Source organism: Mytilus galloprovincialis, chromosome 6, assembly GCF_965363235.1.
Source record: "Mytilus galloprovincialis chromosome 6, xbMytGall1.hap1.1, whole genome shotgun sequence".
In the NCBI taxonomy this organism is placed as follows: Eukaryota; Metazoa; Mollusca; class Bivalvia; order Mytilida; family Mytilidae; genus Mytilus; species Mytilus galloprovincialis.
The window spans coordinates 77,069,258-77,092,604 of NC_134843.1; the positions used below are offsets into that span (position 1 = coordinate 77,069,258).

At 31.2% G+C, this 23,347-nt stretch overlaps 1 protein-coding gene and 1 long non-coding RNA gene across 2 annotated transcripts; both read right to left on the bottom strand.

Annotated features, from left to right (window-relative positions):
* Window positions 1–328: 328 nt before the first annotated feature.
* On the bottom strand, window positions 329–6,074 carry LOC143080373 (uncharacterized). The gene is made up of 4 exons (XM_076256198.1): window positions 5,944–6,074; window positions 4,838–4,864; window positions 3,138–3,276; window positions 329–898 (listed from the first exon to the last, which is right to left on the bottom strand). Exons 2-4 carry the CDS (start codon window positions 4,861–4,863, stop codon window positions 713–715), a joined length of 351 nt encoding a protein of 116 aa, XP_076112313.1. The 5' UTR covers window position 4,864; window positions 5,944–6,074; the 3' UTR covers window positions 329–712.
* A 7,903-nt stretch (window positions 6,075–13,977) lies between these two features.
* LOC143080374 (uncharacterized) lies at window positions 13,978–21,069 on the bottom strand. The gene is made up of 4 exons (XR_012979701.1): window positions 20,953–21,069; window positions 18,828–18,857; window positions 17,320–17,422; window positions 13,978–14,484 (listed from the first exon to the last, which is right to left on the bottom strand). It is a non-coding gene; the product is annotated as an uncharacterized LOC143080374 (long non-coding RNA).
* Between the last annotated feature and the right edge of the window lie 2,278 nt (window positions 21,070–23,347).

Below are 23,347 nucleotides of genomic sequence, written 5' to 3' on the forward strand. Positions count from 1 at the left end.
TGTTCGCATAAAGTTTTAATACTTGAATAATTACTACTTTTCTATTGAATTGATTTGGTCACTATCAATGCATACCATAACACATGCACAAGATTTAGGATATGGGTTATGATCATTGGCAGTTGTATCATGTTCGAATGATTGGAATGATGTATGTTAAATATACCATAAAGTAAGAATTATTGTTTGAATAAGGCTGTTCTAAAAAATATGACAACATTGTTGATTAAGTCTCGTGAAATTTGCGATTCATGTGGTGTATAAAAAGTGTTAATCCTAATGGCTTAATTGATGGTTTAATCATTCTGTAATCAAACTTATTTTAGAATGTAAAACAGTTTTTCTTTGCAATTTTGTTTCAAAATTCTTGTATAACAAAATGCAGTAGTAAAATAAAATATTTGAAGTTGTAAAATAAATTTAAAAAATGCATCTAACATGGATACATTGAATGTAGTGGTAAACACATATTAGTTTTCTACAAAATCAATTATCAGTTTACATGCTAATCAATGCACAAATTTAATATAAATATCTCTATGTGTAGATTCTAACAACTGTGTACCGTGATATGAAAATGGATTTGCGGAATACAACAATCTTGAAAAATACATTATGATAACAATTACTTGGCTATGATTAAATCTATAATACTATAGAATTAAGATCAGTGAAAAGCAATAAAAACAATAGTTGTATTCACTCAAATACACTAATAACCTGGTGTACCCCGGTTATATTGTTCTGTGTATCCTGGAGCTTTGACAACTTGGTCGTATGCTGGTGGCGCCGATGATTGTGTTGTATTTGGACCTGTTATTTCGGTGTAAGGTGGAGGCTGTTGCATATATCCAGGATTTTCAATACCAGTAACACCACTGTCAGCTGGTCCATGAACCTAATAAAATAGTACATATTTATAACTCACAATTGAATAGTAGAACTTTTATGTTTTTAATGTTTATTGTGTATTGTTTCTAAACAAATTTAGTAAAATTCCCATATATGTAACAGTGAAATTTGTTAATCCAGAATGCTGATTTATCCCGGGTTTGTATTAAAAACTAAATTCCTTACCGATATTTTGTACCTACGACTCCTATTTATGTATAAAAACACAATAGTAATTTAATAGATATAGGAAGATGTGGTGTGAGTGCCAATGAGACAACTCTTCATCCAAATAACAACTTTATAAAAGTAAACCATTATAGGTCAATTTACGGTCTTCAACACGGAGCCTTGGCTTACACCGAACAAAAAGCTATAAAGGGCGCAAAATTACTAGTGTAAAACCATTCAAACGGGAAACCCAACTATCTAATCTATATAAAAAACGAGAAACGAGGAACACTTATAAATTACATAAACAAACGACAACTACAGTACATCAGATTTTTGACTTGGGACAGGTGCAAAATTTGCAGCGGGATCAAACGTTTTAATGGTACCAAACCTTCTCCCTTTTTCTGAAACAATAGCATAACATCACAACATAGAAAACCACACGATAAAATATCAATCAAAAAACGTAAATTAACACACTATGAACGAATAAATTTGATCTGCGATACTTGAATGCAAATGCACAGTTAATAAAATATTAGGGACAAACATGCAAGGCCAAAAAGCAAACAAAAGAGTCCAAACAAAGCCATAGCAAAACACCACCGCGAAATATATAACCCTTCGAAATTAATCACTTTTGAAAAAAAAACCGGTTTTTATAATATCTACAGGTAAATGAAAAAAAATCGTTTTAGGTATACTACTTATGTGTATAAAATTCTTCCAATAATTAGGAATACCAAAAAAGTTATGTCATATAAATAAATAATTTAACACTAGATACAAATTGGGGTGAACATCAACAATTAAACTATATAATTAGAGCTAGCTAAAACTTCCCTGTACTGATTTAAGGAGAATAATCTTGATGTTCATACAAATGTAGTACGAAGAAATGAAAATTAGTAGATATTCCAAATAATCAAAGCTGGTATATAGATAAGATCCATATTAATATAAAAAAATTAAAATAACATTATCAAAAGCATTGTTGCTGGAACTACATATTCGTCGTAAAGACAGTTTAAGTACTAGTATTCACAACTCTTGTAGAGGTTCTACGCCCTTCTACACACTTGTGCTCGTTGTACAGCTTGTAATACGAATTATCTTTTAAATGCATGACCAGCGTACAAACAAATGCTCAAAATATGTTAAGCATTAAAATATAGAAATATACATAAATAGATGTTGTCTATTTGAAGGACACATTACCAAAACAAGGATGCTGCATGACAAATGTGTGTATTTAAAAGTCTATTTTTATTGCAAAGGGATTGTCAATTATCACCTATTTTGCAGAATTATGTAAACATCCATAATATAAAATCGTACATAGACCATGAAGAAATTGATAATGAAATACTATATTAAATATACTTTATTTTAACAAATGTTTATACCAAATTTCTCTGTTTACATGCATTTCAACAGAAATAGAAAACTTTGAAAATTATATATTCATCATGTAAAAGTAAATCCTGTTGAACATCTTATTTCATGTAATTTTCCATCATTATAGATTTACACACGCAAACGTTTTATACACTTTAAACTTAAATCAAGGTTGGAAAATGTCAGTCGTTATCTTATAGTTTTTTGCTGCTCTTCATTGATTCTGTTTTTTGTTTTTTTCTCTTATAGTTGATGTTTCCCTTAGTTTTAGTTTGTAACCCGGATTTTTTTCTGTCAATCGATTTATGATGTTCGGTATACTACTGTTGCCTTTATTTATCCATTTGGTTATTGGCTTTAAAACAAACTAATGATACAATTTTTATATATCTCGCCATGTTTTGAAAATGTCAATGGGTGTGTTTTTGTGACATAATTTTAATCCTGTCCTCTTTCATAACCTTTCTGGATCACATGTGATTAACACTGTTTTGTGTGAAGTTTGCTTTATTGTTTTGTTGACAATTTGTTTGTATTTTCTTAGCTTTTCGATTTGTTCATCAATGAGTAAGTTTTTCTTAGACCTTCAGTTTGAATATCCCACGTTCATAACTTCCGCCTATTTATTCATTATTCCTTAAGTCTTGATCGATATCGATTAAATATTCACTTACCACAGTTCTGTGAATAATTGTGGTCGGATGGGCAATAATCACGCCTCGATTACTACATGAATTTCTGTATCTATCTGAACGTCTATAACAAATAGCTACCCAGATGATTATCTTTAAAAATACCACTATAGGAACTATCCTGAAAACAAATATTACAATACAAAACTTGTACTTGTTTTACCACTTTACAGTTTAGGTTCGTATGCATTGTGTGAAAAATAAGAATAGATGAAATTGTAAATGCAAAATGTATTTCGGAAAAAGTTTAGTGCTATAAGACGTCAGTAATATAACAGAAACAAAATGTTTAAATCCAAAATCAAAGAGCGTTTGTAGTTACGTGAATGAGATCACTCCATTTTTGAGCCTAAGGTCATACCACAGTATACATTAAGACATCATGTTTTGCAAAGTTCATTTCGACAAACACTTATTTGATATTAGTTTTCTCTTTTAACTTTTTCAATGTTTATGGGACAAAAAAAATTGAATTAAACTACTGTTCTTCGTGTGACGACCAATATTTAGATTCTGCCATTAATCATGATACATTTTGAAAGTACATTTTCAGTTTATTTAAATGAAAATGTTCGTTATCTAAGGTTGCCACTCCCAGGGGCAAAGACATGTGAAGGTATTTTGTTTATGTCCTGTTTGATTTTTGATGCTTCAACACGTTTTGTTTTTTTTTTTATTTGTAATCTAGAAGAATCTTATCATCTTGTTCATAGCTGGGTGTGATTTTTTTCATACCTAATATTTTGGCGCCATTTGCTTCTAGTTATAGGTTGCACTTTGTGAATACGGCTGTTTCTCAAAACACACCTCTTTTGGGGAGATCTTGAATATTCATAGAAAATTAATTTTGTTTACATACTGGTTCCCAGTTTTGCACTCTGTGTTCCATCTCACAGACACATAACTTGGGAAATGTTACCAGTAAATATAAAATGTGCATATTGTTTACATTGACATCTGTGGTAACCTTTCATTCGAGGAAGGGGTAGTTATGAAAATTAGTGTTAGATTAAACTATGAGAAGTTCAGGGCATATACACGTTGAAAATATGCCGCACAGCCCTATATTTTGACCTTTGAAAAACAATTGTGGTGCATATGAACTTTCAATTCTAGGATAAGATTTTTTTCACAACTTCACAGTAAAAGGAGTACAGTTTTAGCCGTAAAAGGAGTTCCTATGGGAAATTGCATTGTCAATATTTACAGAAATGCAACCTATAGGTGATTTGTCATTGTTTAAAGTATAAAAGATTGTTCACCTTTCACATGTGTCATATGTATGGATCTATTATACAGTTATTAGCTTTTTTATGCTTGTATATAATAAGGTTCTCGTTTGGCTTCAGAAAAGATAGTTATCCAAATATATCTATCTATATCAATGACTGTTATTTTAGTTTTGTATTAGATATAGATTCGTTTGTTGAGTGTTTCAAGGCGGAAAACAGTTAACACAATGATTCAATTGGACTTAACGTAAAATAACTGCCTAACGTCTTTGCTTTCACCAGGTTGAGGCTAAATATTTAAATATTTTACAATTATATAAATCTTTGTTTAAATAATTTACATGTAGCTTAATACTCGTATGCACATTTATCATCTGTGCCTTGTCTGTGTTTGACTGTCTGCGAATGCTTGAGGTTGTATACCGTTTAATTCAATATGTTTATACTTACACATATAATGACGATGTATCTCCCATTCTGAAATAACAAACAAAAAGTTGCACAATACAAGATTTTAATGTATACCATATCCGGTATTAAGTTATCTAAGTATTAGTCATACATATGATGTGGAAAAATCCACAAATTACATTCCATGTAAAAAAAGAATTTTACATCATAAATTCAGTTGAATTTATGTCCTATAGACAGGTAGAAATATACCAATAGATAATAAGATGAACGTGGGGAATACACTTCAGTCTATTATTATGATATTATTTAAACGTATGGGAGACATTTACACACTTTACCGACATGCTTTTAACATTAGGGATCAAACAAATCTGAATAATTCTAAACTTTTTGTCCTATGATTGAGAAAGAATTTTTTTTTTAGAAAGAATCTAAATTCAGGTGAAAGAATAAGATGGAGTTTTTAACATTGTAAAAGGGAAGAACGCGTTATACTTTTATGGCCGTTAATAAACCCTCTAAATGATTGTATACTTTTACAACTGACTACGACATCGACAGGTAAAAGTGTGTCAAATGTAAAGGGTCGTCTCAAAAATAATAATAAATAGCAGTAGATGTACTAATATATAACTTGTATATATCTTTATCTAATTTTATTATTAGTTATAACAATGAACGCTTCTAAAAGGTCCTCGGGCATGTGTCTATGACATGAGGTTCAAATATAAAAAAAAACATTTTTAATAGATATTGTCTTGATACATCTCGTTTTTCTAAGATTCACACCTTAGACTTTGAGACAGATGATGATATTTTATGTTAAAGGGTAGAACAGAGCACCCAAAATGGACTGATATCAATCAAAACGTAGTGAGAAGGAGACGTTTGCAAGGTAGAATCCGTAATAATTCAAAATAAGTTCCTTGCTTAGTTATCAATAGTATACCATAATAACGTATATGCATTGTACCATATACATAACTAGAAATCTTACAGGAAATGTATTATGATGACGGACTATATGTTACACCAAATATTTAGTCATAGTCATACACATGTCTATTTGTATTTCCAATCTCGTATTTGTACCTTTGATAATATGTGTTTATCTTTTTTATCTTTTCACGTAGAGGACTTACCTTTATTTATCAATGTTGTTTTCTTCTTTTAATTTCACATCGATAAAAGCTGAAATACTTCCTGAAAGCTTATATGTATTAATTTTACGTAAGCAATTTGGCGATCCTAATCGACCTAAAGCCGGATGTATATAAACTTACCTTTATAACCTATAAATAGAATATTTTCCCGCAAGAACTATAATGTTTAAATCGAACTAGAGAATGATTAAGAGCAAAGTTTTCGTTCAAGTGGCGTTTTGTACTGAAATGATTCTACCGGTCAACATTCTATAACAGAAAATCCTATTGTTAAAAATTGTTAGCATATATTTATAGAAAATATCATGAACTTGTCATGTATTTGGATACCTTAACCGACACCTTTTAATGACATATGTATATAGGTATAAGAAAATGTGGTATAAGTGCCAATGAGACAATTCTCCATCCAAATAACAATTTATAAAGTAAACAATTATAGGTCAATGTACGGCCTTCAACACCGAGCATTGTCTCACACCGAACAACAAGCTATAAAAAGCCCCAAAATTACAAGTGTAAAACCATTCAAACGAGAAAAACCAACGGTCCAATCTATATAAAATAAACGAGAAACGAGAAACAAATGTAAATTACATAAACAAACAACAACTACGGGACATCAAATTCCTGACTTAGGACAGGTGCAAACATTTTGCAACGGGATTAAACGTCGTATCTCCAATACATGTAATTAAGGTGTTTAAAACAACCCTCATCTGTTAACTGTAAAGAATTTTTTTAAGACCTAATTGGTTCTTATATACGCAGACAATTGATAATTAGTTCGTTGGCAATTGTTTTTCGTAGATCCCATATATCCTCGGCTTTCAAACGTTTTGGAAAAGCGTGTTTGATGGAGGTAAATTCTCGGACATTTCGGACGCATAAAATCTATAAAGAGTAATTTTTATTTAATGCACTATGGTGAATAATTGTTTTTGACTGTTAGTTCAAGGAGGTTTCAACAACTCAGTAGTCAATACAATTTTTAAGAAATTTCTCAAAGTACATTAAGAAATATTTAAGCTACAAAGGTTCAACAGCATCAGGTAAAACAGAAGCGAAATATATTATTGGACATTCAAACTCATTTATAAAAGTTGACTTTAGATAAATTTTGTTATTTTTCTCTCCCTTTTGTTCACTAGGTCTTCTCATGGTTTTTCTCATACATCATTGTCTTTGAATTGTATTGGTTTAATCTTTGACCTCTGTAAATACAAAATAGCGCTTCATACCCACTACATTGGCCAAGAGTTATTTTCAAAATAACATATATTTTATCAAAGATGTCGAATATTATATAAAAAAAAGTTAATCAAAGATACCAGGCTTTCGATTTGATACTCAAGAAGTGTGTTTCTAAACAAGCTACACTTTCGGATATTTATGTTTTACGATAATGCGAAATCAGCACCGGAAATACCGATACGCGTTAGAAATCAATGAATGTGTTTGTAGATGGATGTTTTTTTGTTCTGTTAAATTGTTCCTTTTAAAATTGTTATACGATGATGACTGATGTACCCACATTTTGACTGTTTTATTTATTGTGTCTGTTTAGTTAACGCATCAATGTAAATATAAGGGAATTTGATGAGACTGTCATCAAAGTGAGAGGGTTAGCGCTATAAAACCAGGTTTAATCCACCATTGTCTACATTTGAAAATGCCTGTACCAAGTCAGGAATATGGCAGTTCTTGTCCATTCGTTTTTGATGCGTTTTGTTATTTGATTTTGCCATGTGATTGTAGACTTTCCGGATTGATTTTCCTCTGAGTTCAGTATTTTTGTGATTTTACTTTTTTCGTAGTTCTGATTCCTTGTCCGAATTCAAAGATACCTTTCTGTCATGTTTGTTTTTAAGTTTTACAGATTTCTTAACAACCTTTCAGATATCAAATTGTGTGGCGTCGAACATCACTGAAGAGACATTTATTAAAAAGTCGAATTGTGTATCTGGTGCAGACAAATGAGTACGATCAATGTTATCGTGATGCATCTATTTTGCAAATTATACCTTAGATCAAATAAATATTATCTTTTTTTATTTTGAGGCACTACATTGTGATCATTAAAATTGCTCAAAAATAAAATTTTGCTAAGGGGATCTAAATTGTAAAACAACACATCAATTAATGTGTTACCTTCTCTGTTTGGTATTTGTCAAGGAATCGAAAGGAAGGTTTAATTAACGATAATTTTTTGCTTTGTTCGCTGCAGCATAAACAACGGGAAAATTTGACCCCGCCTAACTTTCCCTGCACTTTTCCAGATTGTTCGCTGTTAAACTGTTAGTTATCGAGTATACACATGATTTATATGTAAAGTCTTCTCACTTGAGATGGGAAATAACTTAAATAAAGGCACGGTAGTATACCTCTGCTCAAAAGTCATAAATCGACAGAGAGAAAAAACATCCGGGTTACAAAGTAAAACTAAGGTAAACATATCAACTATAAGAGGGGAACAACGAAACAACAGAAACACTGAAGTGCATAAAAAAACAATGCAACACACACAGAAACGAACTATAAGATAACAATTGCCATTTCCTTGACTTGGTACAGGACATTTTAATAAAATATTGTGTGTTGAACCTGGTTTTGCGGCTTACCAAACTTCCTGCTTTAATGGCATTGTTCAATATAATACTAAAATGATAACATTACATGACAGGACTGCAGTACAAATAAATGCAAGAACATTACGGACAGAGAAAAACACAAATAAACATTACAATAGGACATTTCGACATGCTAATTTTTATCAAAGGTACCAGTACTACATATCTAATACACCGAACGCGGTCTTTGTCTAATAAAAAAAAAAGTACAAAAAGAACCGATAAACTAAAATTCCAAAACGTTGTGCCAAACATGGCTAATTTTATCTATACCTGAGGAAGAAAATCCGTAGTGTTTAGAATAATTCGTACCTTTACAAACAGTAAATTGACTATATAATTGATGTTCATATCAACACTGAAGTGGGGACTAACCGCAGAATAAAAACGAAAACGTAAAAACAACCCTAGCTAGGACAGCACATAAGACAGCACAAATAAACCTGCATTGTCACACGATAATAACGCTACAAAAGAGACGTCGCAGGTAATTTCATTTTGTTTTAAATTGTTTAAAATCAGGTTTGTAATTTTATTAATATCGAATTGTGTTAGTAATTTGATTATTAATTGTATTATCTTGTTATGTCGGTATTTCTTAATATGACCGAAACTAAAATCTTTTAAATGAAATGGGTGATTAATCATCTTTACTTTTACATACGAATGGAATATCAAAAAAAATAGAATTACAAATAATTCGAAGCTACAATATCAGTCTTTTGTCATACTCAATAGAGCACAAGAATGTGCATATTTGATTTAGAATTATGTTTTCGTAACAATTGAATTGGCTAACCATAACGTTTGACTAAATTACAATCAACAGAATGTTCAGAGGTGTTAAACTAATTCATGTACACACTAGGGGATGCTACTGATTACCCTTCCGGTGCACCACCAGTTTTTGTTGCTCAGTCTTTAGTTTGTTACGTTGTTTGTCTGTTTGTCTTTTTGAGTTTAGTCATGGCTTTGTCAGTTTATTTTTGACTTTGAGCTTTAACGTCCCTTTTGTATTTTTCGCCTTTTTTGCTGTAGATATACGACATTTTAATGATTTTGTTAAAATTGAAGCATTTTGCATATAATGTATCATAAATAGAAATTAATCACTTTTTTACGGATGTTTGCATAAACTTGCTGTCACAGTGTTTATGTCATACCATTTGCTGCATTGTACATAATTTAATTTCTTACAATGTTCTTTTAGTCAAGTGTTTTTTAATTGATGGTAATCGTATTTAATTGTTGTTGATTCTCTTCAGTCACTCAAGTTCATGTTTTTTTTACATTAACCTACACTAGGGGTATTCTTTTGCGGGTATTTTTCAAATAAGCGAAAAAAATACGCCGTGAAAATTTCACTTGCCAAATTTGTCATCAAATCGGGAAAAAAATGATGCGGTATACAGAAGCCGTTAGGTGTTCATTACATTCGCACAAAGCTTTATTCGATTCGCTTTTCAAAACATCATTCTCTGTAAACAATGTTTGGAATCCTAATTTAAACCAATTCAAACCCATACATCATTATGACCTGCTCGCATTGGGAAATTGAAGCAGATAAAGGTACATATCCTTCAATTTGAATCAGATTTATTGAAAATACCTCAAAAAAATCGATCAGAACCTATCGTTTTGCATATCTATACCAAACCAATTGCAAATAAAGTTTTTGATAATCTACAGTGTTACAGATTATAAATATCAACGACTTCTTCTTAGAACTTCCCGACACCATCTGTGCAATTAAAATAAAAATTCGTAACATTATTGGTATTGAGACAACTCTTCATCAAAGACAAAATAACATAGACGTTATCATCTAGTGTTCCATTCATATGTAATCCGGCTGGCCAAGATACTAAGACCAAAACTTTGAAAAATACATTTCTCCATGTTCTCTGCGAAATGTGTTATTCACAAATTTTGAGTATAAATCCACCAACTGAAAAAAACGACTGCAAAACCCTAATGGATTTAGTTGAGGATTATGCCAAAATGGGCTATAAAACGTTTATACTCTTTGCGAATAGGTTATGGCTTGGATACAAACGAGTTTAAATAAATGAATAGGTAAACCAATGCTACGTCAATCTAGCATCTTTCCTTTATTAATATGGTTTTCCTCCAGTAGATAAGGCACAAAACAATATCGTTTTGGTGTAAATCTCGGTACATCAACTGTGAGATAAAAATCAATTTAGGAATTTACCACTAAGGAAATCTTCATTATTCATAGGGTCTGTTCTATGTTCAATTGGAATTGAACAAAGATGGAGAATTGTAACTAACGTCACTTCGTTAGATCCTGAATTTACATAGGTTACCCTACAACCCACGATATATTACTAAGTCTAACCAAGGTGCTCCACGAAACTCTTCTTTCTTAACTATCAAAATCAATTTTAATAGCAATGGCATCAATGATTAAGAATTATTTGCATACTATCTACTTTGAGGGCGGTGTGAATCAGACGTAAACTACTAAATATTTCCTAAAATTGCATGAAATACAAACAATCCATGTCTCTTTTCACGGTGAAAAGAATTAAAACGAAAGGTTTTTTCTCCCCTTTACATTTGGCTGTAATTTTGAAGTCTTTTTCTTTTTTTGTCATATAGCTTTCCAACTGATGGGTTATTCTACATTCCTGTCTTTCAAATGATGTGCTTGAGCCTATCGGATGAAGTTTTATCAAGAAAAGCGAGTTAGACAAAAATATCTTGTATATCAGTTCCATGTAATTAATTTGAAGTTACCTCTCCAAAACAAATAATAACCCTATCACAAGTCGGTTGACCGTTATGGAAATACTTGTATCTGTTTCACGGATGACGACGGTTTTTCTCGAAATGTTTATAAGCAGAATCCCGTGCTTTTTCCTCGATTATAACATCCCTGAATGAGATCACTACCGATTATTTGGTGGCGCTCATGTTACTCGTTTTTTGTTGCTATACTGTTATTGTGGATTCATTATTTGTCGTTGGATAATCTTTTATTGTGTATTTCGTGGCTTACAGGTGAACCAAGAAATAAGATGTTCAACGAATAACAAAATAACTTTAGGCTTGTAAGCAGAAAAAAACACGGAATCAAATATCCACAAAGATGTGAGTTTTCCTTATTCCACGATAATGGTACCCACGAAAATAAAGAAATCCAGAGTAAATGTCTTTATGTCGTTTTCGTAGTTTGATTTTGTTGTTGCATGGAGTTGTTAGTGATCCATTGACTTATAAGTTTGAAGATCATGATGATGGAGAATGTAAAATATAGAGAGATTTTTAAAATGTCTCTTGAATGGGTAAGATCTATAAAATTTTATTCAATATTCATTGTCAAAAAAATCATACACACCGCTATAAAATGTGTTAAATAAGCTGAAGTTACAAGTTACAGAATAAATAAAATTACAATTACGCTTAAAAAATGTACTTAGTGGTACAAATTGTGTTAATTTCTTATCTGCACTTGTGCCCATCTGACAATACAGACAAGGCTTATTAAAGTGAAGCTTCTATAGCGAATACACTGGTTATTTTCTTAATTTGATTCTAAGAACTTATCAATTAATACTTATCAATGCTGTTATGTTAATTAGTTTTTAAACATTAGAATAGTCATTTTTTTACAAAATGCACTTTACATATCTTTTAACATCATAAATACATCCTTTCAAAATTTATAGAAAAAGAAAGTATTGCTAATCAACAGCCTTATTGAATTCAAGCATACTTTCTCTTGGCATTAGATAACAAGATATATATAGTTCATGGTCAATATTATGAAAACAAAATATTTGTATATTAGTGTATAAAAAGGCGATGTGGTATGATTGCCAATGAAACAACTTTCCACAAGAGACCAAAATAACACAGGAATTGACAACTATAGGTCACCGTAAGCAACTTGAATAACTAAATGAAGATAGCTCCTAAATTAAAGTAAATATGTGTCTATCATTGATCTAATCATTTAGACTAAACAAATTGAAAAGTTCATGAAATCCAAACAGATCGAGACCGGTAGCTTCGAAAGTGTAAGCCTCATACACGCATCAATTTTATTCTAATACATATAATATGTAAGTGTTGAAAATCATTGATGAAACTAAATTGTCAACCATTGATACTCTCTCCTTTAACCATCAACTCTTGTGAGGATGTTTTGCGTCCAGTATTGAGTTTGTGGAAATTGTAAAAAAAAATGAGAAATTGGAGGTTCCTGAGGAAAGGTCTCTGATAATTGAAATTAAATCACAACTTGTTCATAGGCATTGAGCGATTGAAATTTTTTAACCCAACAAATGCTTTATTCGTATGATAAGTATTTGTTCTATTTGGTGGATACATTAAGAACAAAAAAGCATTTTAAATAATAATGAAAAAAAATCGTTATCAGCGTTAACATCATATTATATGTCAAATAACATCAGATATTGTAAAATGAACAGGAGTAATTATTTGTTTCTAGAAGTCTGAACCATACAAAGAAAAGCATTATGTCAATATTAATTACTTTTATTTGGTTCTGTGATTATCGAAATAAATTATCACGTTTTGTTTAACAAAGCCATGGCTTAAGTACAAGCATTTTAGATAAAACAGTGAAAGGGAAGTACAATCGTGAATATCGATTTGATATGTTTACAATGTAAAAAATATTTGTTGTAATTTTATAAAAATTTTTACAAGTTGACATAAATTAGTTTTACAGGCTTTAAAGCTTAAACTTGAACAAATTTTAGAAGAGTTTAAATGATATTAGAAAGTCAATATATTACAGTGTATATATCTCCCAATTGATACGATATTCCCGTGCTTGCATTTCCTATTATGATTTTCTTGATAGAGGGTTGTTGCTCACAAGGAAGCTATTAAATCACAAGTTACAAATGGTGAAGTTGAAATCATCTCTTCGTAAATTTTACGGACGCCATCACGAGTTGGTTGACCGTTATGGAATAACCGTTTCACAAATGATATCGGATATGTTCCTTACGTCGTAACTACAATCCCCTTGCCTTTCATGAATGTAACCTACCGAATTAGAATATTTACCGGATTTGTTATAACTTACGCAACATAACGGGTGCCACATGTTGAGCAGGATCTGCTTACCCTTCTGGAGCACCTGAGATCACCCCTAGTTTTTGGTGGGGTTCGTGTTGCTTATTCTTTAGTTTTCTATGTTGTGTCATGTGTGTTATTGTTTGTCTGTTTGTCCTTTTCAGTTTTAGCCATGGCGTTGTCAGTTTATTTTCGATTTATGAGTTTGACTGCCCCTCTGGTATCTTTCGTTCCTCTTTCAACATGTATAAACCTACAATAATAAAAATATGTCTGATTTGATACGTTTCAAATTAGTACAAGTAAGTTATTCTGTATCATTAATCATTATCTTTCTGCCAATTTTGTATGCAACATACGTGCATTGAAAACCTCAAAATGAATACAAGATAATTAATGCTTTAAACAAAGATAGTGGTAAATATAAATGCATCTTATTCCTGTATATTTATATATTAAAATATTACGTGTAGATTCTTTCTACTTTGTTTCATTACTATTGAATATAAACTACAATTATTATTTGTCCATTATACCAATATATTAGCTAAAAGTAATATCATTTAAATAAAGGTGAATGGTAAGTATTCACAAGCAATTGCATTCGTATCCATCAAACTTAAATACACTAATAACGCGATGCACCCTGATTACAATCTTCTGCAAAGCACTGTCCTTTTGTCATTTGCTCGTATGATGGTGGTACCGATGCTTGTCTTGGGTTTAATCCGGTTGCATCGGTATAAGCTGGAGGCTGCTGCAAATATCCAGGGTTTTCTATACCAGTAATACCATTTTCAACAGGCGCTTGAATCTAATAAAATTAGATATGTATGAAAAGAGGTCTTAATTAGGTGTTGACCTTTTCGCCGCTTTTGAAATGAATACGGATTAAGTATGGTCTTATTGTTATTGTAAACTGACAGACATATAGTCAGAAAGCGAATACATATGTTCAAACTCTTTTATGTCATTTTTTAATAGCAATAAACAAAAGAACTGTGTGAATTGGCTTTGATACTATATATGCCCTTGCATTTTTACTTGATAACATTTTTGTTCGCTTTTGACCCATCGAAACAACATCTGATACAAAAATATAATAATACTTTTAGATATTTGGATGATATATTGGCTCTCAATACGACTTCAGTATGTATACTAAAAAAATTAATCCTGTTGAACTTACTTTAAACAAAGCTAATACTAACAATGACCACTGGCCTTTCCTATATCAATAACGGAAAGCATGATACAAAAATTTATGATAAAAGAGATGGTTTTTCATTTTCTATCGTTAATTATCCATTTTTAGGTGGTGACGTTCCCTTGTCAACATCTTACGGTGTTTTTATATCTTAACTTGTACGATTCGCTCGTGTATGTAACAAGGTTTTAGATTTTAGCGAGAAAAATTTATGTATTACTGAAAAATTATTACACCAGGGTTTTCGAAATAACAAACTAGTCAAAACATTTACCACATTTACACAACTTTGTACTTGTTTGGCTTTATAACTATTTTGATCTGAGCGTCACTGATGAGTCTTACGTAGACGAAACGCGCGTCTGGCGTATTAAATTATTATCCTGGTACCTTTGATAACTTTTTACACCACTGGGTCGTAGCCACTGTGGGTGGACGTTTTGTCTTCGAAGGTATCACCAACCCAGTAGTCAGCACTTAAGTGTTAACATGAATATCAATTATGTGATCCTTTTTATAAATTTCCTGTTTACAAAACTTTGAATTTTTCGAAAAACTAAGGATTTTCTTATCCCATGAATAGATTACCTTAGCCGTATTTTGCACAACTTTTTTGGAATTTTGGGTCCTCAATGCTCTTCAACTTTTATAACTATTTATATCTGAGCTTCACTGATGAGTCTTATGTAGACGAAACACGCGTCTGGCGTATTCAATTATAATCCTGGTACCTTTAATAACTTTTTACTAAATTGTATCATCGGTACAAGGACATCATTCAAAAAAATAACTCAACATGCATACATCTTATACGTTCAGGTATTTCACATCTAATCTTGTATGGTAATATTCATTACAAAGCACAAACATGTCAGTATTCTCCTCAGAAGCTAAAAAACCTTTAAACAGACTTATTAAGAAGGGATATAGTTACGATACTGTTGTCAGATTATTAAAGATTGCATATGTTGGCTTTAATATTGATTCACTTATAGGGTCTTTGCATCGGAATTAAACATGTATATTTAAAAACCAGTTGCTGGCATAACACGGGTTAGGTTCTTCTCATATGCGTTATGATGGTATGATACTAAACCCCTAACGGGCGGGATTGTGCCTGATATTCATATGATGAAGATAAAACCTTTCAATCAGTTTAATTGAGGTCTTGAGCTGGCATGTCAGTAACTGCTAGTAGTCTGTTGTTATTTATGTATTATTGTAATTTTGTTTATTTTCTTTTGTTACATCTTCTGACATCGGACTCGGACTTCTCTTGAACTGAATTTTACTGTGCGTATTGTTATGCATTGAATTTTTACATTGGCTAGAGTTATAGGGGGAGAATTGGGACCTAAAAAAAACATGTTAACCCCACCGTAAGTCAGATCAAGAGCCTCTGGCCTTTGTTAGTCTTGTATAATTTTTATTTTAGTTTCGTGTGTATAATTCGGAGTATAGTATGACGTCCATTATCACTGAACTGGTATACATAGTTTTTTAGGGGCCAGTTGAAGGACGCATCCGGGTGCGAAAGTTTCTCGCATGCATTAAAGATCTATTGGTGTTGTCTGGTCTATGGTCCTCTTGTTGTCTTTTTGACACATTCCCTATTTCCATTCTCAATTTTATATAAGCAATATTGAGATTTATCAACAATTTTAGTGTTTACTTTAAATCATTTGTATTGTAAAATGAGTTTAGATGAGTACATATGATACCTAGTGTTTTGAACAGAAAAGATATATATAAAAATACATGCATAAGAACTAGATAGATTGAAAAGAAATCGAAAATGCATTACTATATATTTGTTTTACATATGTTAATAGATCTGTATTTCCATATATATATAGTTTAAGCTGTTTATACTTAATATTGTATCTCATTTTACTGAATCGTTTGAATTTCTAATTAGTTTCGTATTATAATAAAAGTTAATGAATTAATTGTTTTGTGTTAAACGCCACTTCTGAGAGTCAATGACGAGTCTTTTGTAGACGGAACGCTCGTTTGGCGCGAATACAAAGTTGCAATCCTGGTATCACTATTTTATTGAAGGAGGAAGTCGGAGTGCCAGACAGAACCATCGACCTTCGGGAGGAAAACAGATGATCCTAATTAATTAAGGTATCAGCCGAGCGCACCAGAAACGTGCAAGGTGCGAGAATTTAGGACTTCGGTTAAAACTTAAAGTCAAATCCATCTAAAGACAACTTATATAACCTAAGATAGCTTTAAAAATTTGATAAGCTATTTGATGAAAAACATATTACACATTTATCAACACATTCAAATGTTTCAGGACAATTTTGCAAAAGTAAATATTCACAATGAGGGTTTTTATTGTGCATGAAACATGAGTTTCTTTTCTGAAGGGCACATTTCGTTTTAAACTAAAACAAATGTTATTTCAGATGATTCATCGTGACACTAACTTACCACTGTTCGTTGAATTATTGTGGTTCGCTCAGATCTCTTTGAACATCTATAACAAACAGCTACCCAGAAACCTATTTTTATGACGAGCACTATAGGAATTACCCTGGAAAAAAAAGTTACACTAAATGGATGTTTTTATCTTACAATTACACATTTCATTTTTATTGATTATTTAATACAAATTGCATGAACAACTTCTTTGACTAACATATAAATCTCAGTGTGTTAATTTGCATTTAAATTTTTAACACACTATTAGTCAGATAAAATGCTTAACTCAGAATCAAACTCTTTTAAAGATAAGCAATATGTTCAATAACATTCTTTATCCATGTTACCTGATATTATCAATTACAACTCGGTCGGGAATAGTACAAACGGTGGAAATCTACCTAATAATCAATGACATGGTACTGCCATTGTAAAAGCGATGCATTGAGAGTGACGTTTCCGACTGATAAAGTATATAAATAAAATCAGCATATATATATATCAGGATTGATACAATGATAAAAATTAAAGCTCAGCATATATATATATCAGGATTGATACAATGATAAAAATTAAAGCTCCCTTATGGGATTTTCCTTGGACGATATTTGGTCGTTCATTATATGCCCTACTTTGGTTTTCATTCCAACGCAATTGATGAATTTCATTTCATACTTTTTATTTTTCCAGGGGAATCATATTTTGATATATAATTTGTGCATAAAGTGCCTACAGTCTATTTAGGTCTCAATTATATCCAGGTAACACATGTTGCACAGATTGCACATGTGTTCGTTCAATGTACTATATAATATGGATATTTATCAATTTATTTCTTCGGTTTTGTATTTCTTTGTTATGTTTCAAGAATTCAAATTCAACTGAAGTTAAAAAAAATTCTAACCTTTAAAGTCAGCAACAATTAATTTATCAACAGTTCTAATCTTAAGCTTACTTACTGTTTATACCTGTCTAAGGCGTATGTGATATGAAGGGTTCGAACTTACATGTTTTTCTTCGATAACAATAAGCTCGACCTTGCTTTCTGATAGAGAATTATTCTTTGATATATAAAAATTACCACATGGTGGAGACAGAAATACATAACACCCTCTGTGATAAGAATAATGTATATATCCGGGAGTAATACACTAATATTCATTCACTTTTGGGATACTTATATACTTATACATAAGGAAACCATATGTGTACAATTCAATGTCATTATAGCCTTCCTATGATTTATGTGTCAAATACGACTAAGGTAATCCATGCCTGGCATAAGAAAATCCTTAGTATTGCCAATAATATATACCTTTGCAAACAGTAAATTCATAAAAATGACAATTTAATCTGCATCTGCTTTTTAGGGTCGGTATACATTTTTTTTTTATATTGGGAAAATCTTTAATATTTTAGATTACTATATTTTCATTTCGAAGCAGTAATGTTCCATTACATTTCAGACAGAAAGATTTGTATATTTGAATATTTAACATGACAACGTTCATACTTACACAGTCAAAGGAAAACTGTCGTCTCCCATTCTGAAATTGCAAACAATATGTATGTAATACAAAACAGCGAATAACAGCCACTATTTTAGCGTGTAAAATTTCATATATGATATGTTAAACAACATATATTTCGTACGTTTAAATTTAAAAAAGCGTGTTTAATTATACCAGGTCTCATAATGATCGGATAAAAGATGTATAAATGCTTTTACAGTTATTGCTTCGAGGGAAACACACATTCTATATTGTCATGCTTTTTCAACACTTTTTGGTCCAGAAATGTCTCCAGGAACAAACACACAGCTGTAATAATAACTAGTTATAAAATTAAAAACGAAATGATTAAGGTAATTAGAAAATGCCTTTAAGGATAAGGTACCGGTATTTGATGTTTCCACTAACAAATGTCAAATCTATCAATAAAATATGATTAATCTAAAAAAACAAATTAAAAAAAAAATGCCTTTTATACATATCACTGAGTCAAGCTATTCAGCCTAAACTATTATCTTTCAAGATGCTATGCATTTACTGTTTATTCTTGATTTTTTTCTACACAAACGACAACATTCTGAAACCAAGCTTTAACTTAATGGAAAACATTGTGAAACATGATATTTTTAATAAATGTTTACCTTTGTGCGTTACCATGTGACAGTTTGTTCTTAAAAACCGATGGTTTAGCGTACCTAATGAGACGAATGTCAACAATTGACTCCCGTACATCATTGATTTAAAAATATGTAAGGCTCTGCTTGTCATAAGAATTTAGAGCACGAATATCGTACTCGAACCCAGAATTCAACCAATCAAAATATAGGATTTGGTGTTTCGAGGATAAATTTTGTACTTCGACAAAGTTTCTTGAAATTCTGTGTTTGGGTAAAGTAAAAATTAACCTTGTTTTTCAGTTGTTATACGATAATCTTATGAATTTTAAAATGTAGACCACTACAAAAACTTTCTTTTTTGAGATTCTACTGAAATTGGCATCAAATTCATTTTGAGTCCCGGTCTTATAAAACAGAATAACGTTTAGTAACATCAACTGACAATCAATGTTTTCTACCATGACAAGTACAAGTTGATTTTATATTAGTATGAATACAATAACAAGAAGAGATAACAGAAATCATTCAAAAGATAAACATTACCACAGAGCACATAAACCACCAACAAGCACAAGTTGATTTCGTATTAGTTTGAATTCAACAATAAGAAGAGATTACAGGAATCACTCAAAATGTTAAACACAACCCCTGAGCACATTATCCACCAACGTTTGGCCCCTAGATGAAGATAAGTACAAACAAATATAAAGGGAACGACTGGGCACTTTTATTAGTATTAGGCCGAATCGCAAAGCTTTTGTTATGTATTCAGTTTTAACCTGATGAAATAGAGTGATGACATTTACTCGATATGGTATGATAGGTTGATAGTATAAATATTGTAATGAAATCATTAGTACAAGTCATGTTCAAGAACAATCAAGGACGTACTGTATTTGAAACGAAAAAGGAACTTTATTCACGCACGCTTTTCTGGATAAACCATCATTGTGAAAGCTTAAATCCAATCATTTGAAAGCCAAGGATGTAAAAACACACACAAAGACAAAGAACATAGTGATTAAATTGGGGTCTTCAAAATGTCCAAATTCATTTTAGGATAATTTAGCATGAGGATCCTTAAGTTTCCAATGCTTTAATGATAGGTTAAGTTTGTTATAAATCATCCCAGTATCGAAATCAGATAATAATACCCACAGGGTTAACACTCTAGCGTAGCGGTATTGACCTCGTACAAGTAAACTTGATAAAAGTTTATCAATTGCGTGCGTCCGAACTTCTTTTCTGTGTAAAAATTCTTCTGAAACGCTCAAACCAAAATAATTGAAAGCCATTGTTGAATTAAAACCGAAAACGTCATGAACCAAATACATAGAGGGAATCTAAAAGGTACAGCTTTCTAATGGCATGTTTTCCTGAGGAAATAATCACACATTCAACTAAGACAAACTATACATAAAAAGATATTTCTTGTAACAAGAAAAAATAATCTAAAAAATATGAATTGTGTATTTCAAATCTCGTTTTTATACATTTTGATTTAGATGACTTACCTTTATTTTTCAATGTTTGTCGTATAAAACTGCGTATTTGAGTTTTACCAACACAAATTTGTCTACTTCCTGATACCTTATATTTTCTATTTTACGTAGGAAATACAATAAAGTTGACGACCCAAAACGACATGAAATACCTTTTGCATCATTTTAAAAAGTGTTTTCTTTTGTACTTTACAATTTGAATTAAAGGTATGATAAAAATTTAAACGTTCACTTAAAATTGCCGTTTCATTAGGTCTTTCCACTTGTTTTGTTTTTTTATTCCACCTAATTTTTTTCTTGCGAAAAATATTTGTTTCGCAGTGTGTCGCTTTGATATTTTTCTTATGGTATTGTATAGTTTATGCGCTTTTAAATTTCACCCTGCTAGACGAACAATTTTTTTTGTAAGTCTTATCTCCCCGAACACTGTGTTCCTTGTGACTACATCTCCTCCGTAACCACAGAAAAAAGCGACAAATTTATTTTATAACATTGCTCGTTATATCCTTAGCATGATGTGTCCTATTTTGAACAAGCGATATGAACACTCCATATGAGAGTTATTCCCCCTTATGCATGTGATATAAGTAATATGCATTTCTAACTGGTAAACCATAAGTGATAGAGACCTATTCTCTCTTTTAATATTTAAAATTACATGTATGGTGGTATAACTCATTTACCAAATATGATAAAGATCTAGGGTAATTTGATTAAAGGTGCTTGGTGTATGACATTCAAATTGAGCTCAAGGTCAAAGTAACATTTTATGTTCTAGATTTTGACCTTTGCTTTAACTTCATATTCAGCATGATAAAGCCATGGGACTTTTTCATTAGGTTGCAATTTACATGACCTTGAAAGTCCAAACGGAAATGACTTTAAGTATTCCGGAAAAAGCTTTGTTTTGTACTTGTTCGATGTAAAAGTATATAGGACCATATATTTTTGGAATCAGTATCCAATAAACCTTCAATTGTTCTATGAACAATTGGTTTTGAATTTTTATATGATGTTATTATTCTTATTGACAGCATCCTATTTAAAGTTCCTGTGTAATCACGATAATTTCAGTTGTATATTGAAAAATAAACATCTATCCTTTGATCCGTAATACGGTTACAGCACCGCAAGTCCGATCGGAAATGGAAGACGGTACCGAATGGTTTTCATATCAGTGGTAATTAAAGGGCGTTGGGATTCTCCCAAATACTTTTAAATATCACAAATCGGAAAACTTAACGCTTTTTATCGGCTAGACACTAAGTTTTTAACCAACAAAAAAACTGATAGGGAGTAATTTACGTCTATTTCAATTTGCAAAAATATAAAAACATTTGATTTTTACATCCTTTTCATTTTGCTGTTATGTTTTTGTTCTTTTTTATCATACAGCTAATCAATTTTGCCGGTTCGTTTACATCCTTTGCTTCAAAATATTGAATCCTATTTTGAATTAAAAAAAAAACAGAAATACGCGTACCAGAAGTAGCATTAAGTAGCATAAGTAATTTCTTCGAAAAATCTAATTCGTGTGTCATCTGTGCGATCTGGACATACCTTTCGACAAAATATCATTAATAAGGGAAGTCAGCACATCCAAATTATCTGTCTTAATGTGTAGTGATATTTTAGAAATATTTACTTTTAAAGATAATTTCTATCAACCTTAATTAGATACTCAATGTCTTAAACAATCATACTAACCGCTATAAAGTGTAACTAAACAACATTTACAAGCTACAGCAAATAGTAAAATCACAAACATGCTGATCTCCGAGGAAAATTCAAAAAGGAAAGTCCCTAATCAAATGGCAAAATCAAATGCTCAAAAGAATGGATGACAACTGTCATATTCCTCACTTGATAAAGACAATATTTAGAAAATGGTGGATTTAACCTGGTTCCATAGCTAGCTAACCCTCTCACTACTATGCTGTCCGAGAAAAGACGCAGAATGCATACCTTTTAACCTCGTGAATTTATCTTTTAAATATTTATACATCAAAATAAAGTTTTGCAAAAAATAAAAATAATACTAATAGCATTACTGTAAAAAGGATGTTCGCTACACTGTTTCAAAATAACAAGATCGTAAAATACTGCTATAAATAGATATTGTATAAATAAAGGAACTATGAAAGCACAAAAGTGAAGGGTCCGTCTGATTGTTTTCCAGATATAAGCCATTGACAATTTGGCTGGAAACGATTCTCTCTAGATCTGCCATACATTTAACATAGGAACATTTTTTTCTGTCATTTTGTTTTTTAAATAACAAGGATATACTTTTTTCATAATGGCACTTTTAACTATATGTAATTAAATTATGAAGTTTTGAAAAGTAGGGATTAATGGCCAATTTTTAATGGCACTACATGGATAAAACCAGAGGATTATGAATATC